The sequence below is a fragment of the Populus euphratica genome, unplaced genomic scaffold (genome assembly GCF_000495115.2).
Source record: "Populus euphratica unplaced genomic scaffold, PopEup_1.0 scaffold504.1, whole genome shotgun sequence".
NCBI classification, from domain to species: Eukaryota; Viridiplantae; Streptophyta; class Magnoliopsida; order Malpighiales; family Salicaceae; genus Populus; species Populus euphratica.
In genome coordinates, this window is record NW_011500229.1 from 97,324 (window position 1) to 105,829 (window position 8,506).

General features: G+C 29.9%; 1 protein-coding gene across 1 annotated transcript; it reads right to left on the reverse strand.

Annotated features, from left to right (window-relative positions):
* Positions 1-299: 299 nt before the first annotated feature.
* Positions 300-3,830, reverse strand: LOC105112415 (monoglyceride lipase-like). Its single transcript, XM_011008113.1, has 7 exons — positions 3,354-3,830; positions 2,591-2,629; positions 2,359-2,429; positions 1,906-1,970; positions 1,498-1,587; positions 1,300-1,392; positions 300-866 (listed from the first exon to the last, which is right to left on the reverse strand). Exons 1-7 carry the CDS (start codon positions 3,725-3,727, stop codon positions 459-461), a joined length of 1,140 nt encoding a protein of 379 aa, XP_011006415.1. The 5' UTR covers positions 3,728-3,830; the 3' UTR covers positions 300-458.
* Positions 3,831-8,506: the final 4,676 nt, after the last annotated feature.

An 8,506-nucleotide genomic window follows, 5' to 3' on the forward strand; every position in this document is an offset into this window, starting at 1 on the left:
ATAAACTTATAATTCTTTTTATTATAAATACTATTTGTAAATATCTTTGAGGTTAGATTATTTTTAATAATAAAAACCCAACATTCTTGTTATCTTTAGTGTTGTTGAAAGATTTCCATATCAAGTTCTTAATTGAGCTTACAAATTCTTTAAATGACTAGCAACTTCGTTTTAATTTTATATTACTTGTTTCCATTTTTTTATATTAGGGCATCAAGTATGATGCGTAGAGACATGTTACTAATTTTGATCTATCAACTTAACCATGTAAGATATTGATTATAGTTCTTTTTTTTTTCTTTTAATTATGAACTTTATCTTTGCATAAATACAAGTTCCGGTTTCATGAGAATAAACCTGTGACACAATTTGACAACTGAAATAGCTATGCTTATGACTAGCCAAACTCTTGACCATCCTGTAAGAAAATCTACCAGTGATTGTAAACTTGTTCAGAATCAGCTCCTAATCTTCTTCTCCATCCAGCTGATTATATCCTGACCAACTTCTTCACGTTCAGGCTCAAAGAGAAGGTCATGCAAGAAACCATCATAAAGCTTTATATCTTTGAACTTGGAGGCTGCCTCATTGTACAAATCCTGAGATGCTAGAGGATCAGTTACCTTGTCAGCAGTTCCATGGAGAACAAAGAATGGAACAGTCACAGATTTGAAATTGCGCAGCAAATACGAGGATATACGCAATATCTCATGCCCTGTGCGGACCCTTATGGGTCCTGTATAGACCAATGGATCAGAATACTTGGCCAGAAGTGCTGCAGGATCCCTAGAAACTGGAATGCCCCTTTTGTTCGCTCCTTTAAATTGGAACTTGGGGATAACCAGAGAGAAAAAAGGAGCCACAGCCTGCATGAAAAATATTAAGTGAGCGTTTTATAACCAGAAATTAAAACTAATGCATCTTGATGTTCTAAAGGCCTGATTCAAGTAAAATGGACTCTTAACAAAATTGTTAAAGGGCATTGTGACTTGTCTTGGTTCCATATATTAAAAAGTTAGAATTCCATCAGTCCCTCTGTACGGGGACAAAAAAAGTTAAATTGAACATCACAATCCAACATGTCACAGTTATCAGTACAGAAGCTTAACTACAATGCATTGGAATATTGAAGTGTTTCAAAATGGCATGCTTTGGCAAATTCCAAATTCAAAACTCAATGAATTGAACCTTAGCTCCTTAACCATGAAAACACAATCTACCATATCATAGTTATCGTCAATAAAATCTTCCCCTCAAATGTCCCAATCATCATGATTTAAGCGACAGAAAAGACTTTACCCCAACAATAGGATGTGCAGGCTTGACACGCAAAGCTGGTGAGGTCAGTATAATTCCCTCCAGCATTTCTTCAATGTTAGGATATGAGGCCGCCTGCTCAGTGAAGCAATTTATTAGTTCCACATTAATAATAAAACTGCTAGACTCAAAAAAAGAAAAGAAAAGAAAAGAATACTTCTTCTTTTGAAAGTGTATTACCTTTAAAACCACAGCACCTCCAGTTGAGTGACCAAAAAGGAAGCATGGTACTCCAGGGTTCTCCGACTTAATCTTTTCCAAGAAAGCTCCCTGTTGAAACATGATTAAGTTGCAAAGTTCATCCTATCAGTTTTGTAGGTATTTTATGAATGATTAAGAAAATGCCTCCAAACTAAACAAAATTGGTGATGGAATCAAGTTCAACTTACTGCCAGGCCAGGAAAAGAAGCAAGCAAATGACAAAATAACTGTTAAGATGCTTAGGAAGAGAACTGTATGATTTAACACAGAGTGCAGGTCATGACACACAGTAATGATTATTCAAGATTTATTCTAGTACCATGGATGGATGCGATAAAGAACAGTTTTCCTGGCAAAGGATAGAGAAAAATGGACAAGTGAACTTACAGTATCTGCAACAACATGATCTAGTGAAGGAACATATCCATGCAACCCATCACTCCCACCATGACCTTCACAACGGAAAAAAAAAAACATATTACCACACTGCAAAGCTAGAGACTTGGACTACAAACCCTCTGAAATGGAGAATAAAGGGGCAGTAATGGACCAAGAGAAAGGGATATCAAAAAATTTATCAGCATAACAGGCATTCCTGGAATGCTCCAAACAAAATAAAGGAGTTATCAAAATCTGTCCCTTTTCTTTAATATGTGAAGACTAACTAATATCACATTCACTGATACGACATTGTTTCAACTTAAAGAACCTTCTAGTGGATCTTAGCAAATGTAATCACACCTATGCTATAAATAAACTGGGGATGAAGCTTCATAACAACCTATTGACTATAAAGGTTAACACACCAAACACATGAGCATCTTTATAAAATCTAGCTACCTATCCAATCCATTGCATAGACACCAAAGTTGCATGAGGTTAGTTGCTTTGCGAATTGAGCATATCGTCCACTGAAAATTGAAAGGCAAACAGAAGAGAAGTCAAAGATCTTTTATTTGGAAAACCCGGGGGAAAAAACAGATTAGCTTCAGATGCTAAAGATCTTTTACTAATAGGATAGATTAGAGACGCAAAAGAAGTTCGAAAGATGACAGAAGTCCTCAAATATTACCTGTGCTCATTAAGGCCATGAATAATAACCAAAATGCCCCTGAAATCACGAAGCAACCCTCATATCTCAGTACAGAATCAACACCGAGGAGAAGCAACCAAAAAATAAAAAATGAAGGTAAAGTTATACATGCTAAAGATGCGTCATATGTAGAACAAAAACCACAATTAATCAGAGCGAAGCAGCACCATAGCCCCTTTATCCTTTCACTCAACATAACGCCTGATGAGCAGAAAATACAACAATATTTCACTTTTCCAAGTTCACAACATGCTCATTCTCATATAGAAACAGCATCTTTTTGCATACAATAATATTAAAAAATATGAAACAAATATCAATCACAACAAAACAATAGCTATACTTAGAAAAAGAAAACATTTGATTGTCTTTTCACTTTGCAAACAAGCAAATCCATTCCATTTCTATCTCATCAGCTTCTTGGATTGAACCAGAACAACCAGAAACTCAAAAATCCAACATTGTAAAACCAACCCAATTACTAAGCAACAGCAATTTCCAATAGAAAACATAAATAACTACCTTCTTTAGTTACTTTAGAATCCCTTATTTAATCCCACATAAACAGTGACTTTTAAACAGCGTAATTATAAAATCAAGCCCGAAATTGCATGCAAGTTTCGCTCTATCTTTCAAGTCTTTTATTCCAATATTCTCATTTCTCTGTCAACTAAAAAATAAAGCAAAAAATTTCTTAACAATAAAAAAACGAAAAAGTAGAAAATGAAAAATAAAAACTCACTTCTTTTGCCCGGTAAAGGTTACCGGAAACCAAGACCTGGTGAAGAGTGCATTTCGTCTAACACCAAAGAACAAGAACGTACTCCACCGGCAGTCTTCGTTACCGGTCGTCATATCGATACCCTCAGCAAGAGCTCTCCTTTTTATAGTATCTTCCTCCTCCAATCTCCATCGTTTCACTGACTTTCTAGGCGATTGCTCCGCTGAGGAGTCCGCCGTGTAACGGCGGCGGTAACGACGAGGGAGAAGGAGGAGAAGGACGGAAAAGAGAAGTGCGTGAATGTAGAGGAGAGAAGTTCTTAGGGTTTTCAAGATTGGGATTATTCGATTGCTCGCTCCTGATGTTAGTGGCTCCATCTCTGCCATCGTTGACATGGTGGCAGGAGATCAAAAAGTCAAAGAACAAAAATGGCAGGCGGAAATATCAGGTTTTTAGAGAGAGAAGTGGTGGTAGAGAGAAATTGAAAAGGAGTCGCGAGAGATTTTGGGCGTCAAGTGAGGGTATTTATAGAGGAGTAAAGAAATAATAAGGGTAAAAGTTCATTTTGGTACCTATTGTTTCAACATCCTCTTAATGACTTGTTAAGATGAACTTAATGTAAGCATCTTAAATAACTTAATGAAAATTTATCAAGATACACGTAAATTAGTCTAAATATTTATATTAATTAAAAAAATAAATTTTAAAAAGGATATTTTTTATTAAATATTTAATTCTCAAAATGATTATTGATACGTCATTTAATAGATAGATAAATAATATTTGGAAAGTTTTATAAACCTAACTTCTGTTAAACGTTAGATGGGAATAGAGAAATGAAAGAAAAGGATTGGAAAAATTGACATGTTGCATTGAAATGGTAAGTATTTACAAGCAATGTCTTGGAAACTTTAGGATCGGTGCTGGTGTTAGAGCCGTGTGGGGGTAGCCGTGCAATCAGAATTTCATAAAATTTATTTAAAATTAATATATTTAATATATTTTTAAATTAAAATATTTTAAAAAATCATAGCTATTACTTTTTCAAATACTTGGTGGAGAAAGGGTCAAAGGGGAAGATTGACAAGACTTTAATGCGAAAGATACTGCTAACGGACGTGAAAAGAAACTGTTACGTAGAGTACGCAGAAGATAAGATTCATGGAACCGACTACGTGGCTTAATGAGACATGCATATCAAGCGTTTACTTTTTCTGTGGCTGTAATGGACGGTAGTGATGAGGGTATGTAGGATAGTTATTGTAATTAGGGCGACATAAGAATTTAGAGAGGAGGTTTCAACCACTAATTGATAGCTGGTGTAGCTTCAAACCCCGGGAGGTGAGAGACTGTTGGAAGTTAATGGGGACCACCGGCAACCAGGTGGGAAGGTACGGCGAAGGCATCTTAATTAATTCGTTAGCATGTATTGGCTGTATTCATTCACAACAAAATTAAATTATTATTATTATTATTATTATTATTATTATTATAAATATCTGTATCAATTTACATATATTTTAACTCATTTTTAAAATTTTAACTATATAAATCTGTGTACGTGTCACTCCATTTCTAAAAATCAAACTTAAAATTTAACTAGTTACACCCCTTAAAATTATATTAAATCTAATTGTATATCTTCATGATAAATATTTTTAATTTATTGAAAATAACAAGCATCAGCATATATATAAGATTATTTTTAAAGTTTTTTATTTAAAAATATATTAAAATAATTTATTTATTTATTTATATTGGTATATTACAAGGATTAAAAACACTAAAAAAAATTAACTGAAATAAAAAATCAAAATTTAATAAAAAAATCAGTTCATAATTTCCATTACTCAACATAATGCATGAATGAATCAGTCATTATCATGAGAGATATAAATTATTGCTCCTTTCACTTTTTGCTTGTTTGCGCCAATCTCTTGGACGCCTCAAAAGGACCGGTTCTCTGTTTCCACTCATCAATTAAAACGGTGCATTTATAATGAGGATTTCGGGGAGCATAAGATTACTATAATAGTTATTATTTAAAATATTTTTTATTTAAAAATATATTAAGATAATATTTTTTTATTTTTAAAAAATTATTTTAATATCAATATATAAAAAAAATTAAATTTTTAAAAATTAAGATATTGAACTCTTAGACTTTGTTCATGATAACAATATTTTTTTTATTAACATGAATATTTGAGTTAAATTAGATTTATCTCAATTAATTTCATGAATTTTAAAATTTATAATAATATAAATCTTTAATAGTTTTAAAATTTATAAAATTTAAATTAATAATTTATAAAAAACAAATTTAAAATCCAGATAATTAAGTTATATTTTTTAAAATTGTGACAGCAAATTTGTTGACTAATGTTGTTATTGTTCCCTGAGAAAGCAAGAGTTCTCTGAAAATGATGGCGTGCGGGCAGCACAGATGTTTGAATAACGACCATAGGGTTAAAAAGGGGTGAGAGCTTAAGGAACAAGCTGTAGAAGATAAGAAGGCTTTTGTATTCCAAAGCCGATATGAAGCTGCAGAAAAGCGAATAATATCAGTAATAATGCATGATTCGCATTCCGGCTACAGGAAAAGTAAATTTTCAAATTAAGTAATCCAAGATGGGGAACATCTTGCATAATCTTTTGGAAAGATGTCCTCATAATCCTCGACCATAATGAAGTTATTAAACCTGCTTTTGCTAATTGCTAATATCACGGATAAGATAAGATTGGTTAATTTGATTAATTAAAATTATATTTATTTTAATATAAAAAATTAAAAAATATTATTTTAAATTAAATTAAGTTATGATAAGATTATTTAAATTCGACCAAATCTACTCTCTTATTATTTTTTAATGATCTAGATTTAGGTTAAGTTTCTTGTCAACTTGTTGAGTCATGTTAAATTTAATAATATCGTTTATAATTATTAAATCTTATTTAATTTGATAGACTAATTTAAAAATTTTGATTCAAAAATTTTAAATAAAATTATTTTAAGTTAAATTAAGTTATAATCAAGTTATTCGAGTTGGTTAAATCAACTCTCATTTAATTTTTTTAATAATCTAGATTTATATTAGGTCTATGATCAACTTGTTAAGTCATGTCAAATTTAATAACACTGATTATTAAACCTTGCTTAACTAATTTAATAGGTTAATGTAAAAATTTTGTAACTTAAAATTTAATTCGAAGCTTATTTCAAACACAAGAAAAATATAGAAAAATAACAAAATAAAATAAAAATTAAAGAGATTATAAAAAGAAAGGAAAATGAAAAGGCTGCTAAGAAAAGAAAATGATATCTTTTTAAAATGACATTATTGTAATTATAGTGGTGCTCTTATTTCTTCCTCTCAAGTGTTATCAAATAGCTTAATTAATTGTGACGAAAGGGAAGGAAAATTCGTGGGCTCTAAGGTACAGGCTTTCTCGGCCATGCTGTGAAGAACTTTGGGCCCAGGCGTGGCAGTGGGCCCTCCTGCCCCCCGCCCTCCGCTCCTCTGACAAATGTTTTAAATAACGCACTCGTTTTTTTAGGAAAATTTAAAATAAAATAAAAAGGAAGTCGGAAAAGAAAAAGGATAAGGAAAAGGAAGTCTGGTTGTGGCATCTTTTTAACTTATCAAGACTTTATAAGGGTGCTAGTAATTAATTTTTAAAATATATTAAAATATTATATTTTTAAAAAATTTATTTTTAATATTAATACATAAGGTCGTAACTAGGGGTTGGGTTGATCGTTGACTAAAAAAATATAAAAATAAAATTAATTTAAAATAAAAAAATAATCAAATTTTTATCAAAAACAAATTAAACCATATCTTCAAATAACCACTAATAGTTAAAAAAAAATTATATATTTCTTATCATTTCTTAGTTTTATTTAGCTTAAGGAAAATAATCTTGATATATACAAACTAATATAAAAACTAACATTCTAAACAAAAATTATTTTAAGAGTGTAATTTTTATAGAATTAAATCAAAACAAGTATTTGAACAATCTAGGAAAAGGATTAGATATTATACAAACTTTATTTTTTTTTCGTTCGATCAAGAGTTTAGTCACCATTTGTGAACACAGTATAAATCATGTTCTATAAAAATTTAATTTTTTTTACTAAAAATTATTTTTTATACGTTTTGGATCATTTTGATACACTGATCTAAAAAATAATTATTTTAAAAAATAAAAATATATTATTTTTATATATTTCATCATGAAAAACATTTTGAAAAGCAACCCCAAACATATTTCTAAACAATCACTTAGAACACACAAATATATCAACCAAAATTAAATATATATTATATATATATATATATAAAAATATGAGATCACACTTCTTTCATCAATATAGTGTATATATATAAAAAAAAAATTATGAGATCACACTTCTTTCATCAATATAGTGTATTTTAAAAAAATAAAGGCTGAATTATACTCAATTTTATTAAATTAGAGGTTAAATTATTATTGGTCCCTGAACAAAAAATTATTTGCTCTATCTATTAATTCAAATTAATATTAATAAATTATTACATGAAATGTGTCACAATTTGATGCATGAACCTTTTGAAAGTATCATGCAATAATTGATCAATTACATGAAATTTGAATAAATAGATGGATGGCATCAAATCAAACAATTTGTCAAAGATCAATGACATGAAAGTTTGTTGGATATGTAGCTGAGGGGGTTAGATTAAAATTAAGTTTGCTCTCTCCATATTATTATTGTTATGTTTGAGATAGAAACATTGAAGGAAAATGTAAAAATCATAATAATTAGTCTATCATTTATTTTAGGTAGTAGCAATTAGTGCGTTATACTGTGGGGAGATTTTAAATTAATATGCAATGGAAGATGTTGTGAATATATTTTAAATTAATATGCAGTGTAAATCATATTTCATAAAAATTTAATTTGTTTTTTGCTAAAAATTATTTTTTTTGTATGTTTTGGATCGTTTTGATACACTGATATAAAAAATAATTATTTTAAAAAATAAAAAAATATATTATTTTAAAATATTTCAGTATGAAAATCATTTTGAAAAACAACCATGACCATACTCCCAAACAGTCATCCACAGCACACAAATACATCAACTGAAATTAAGTATATTTTATGTGTAGAAAAAAGGTTATGA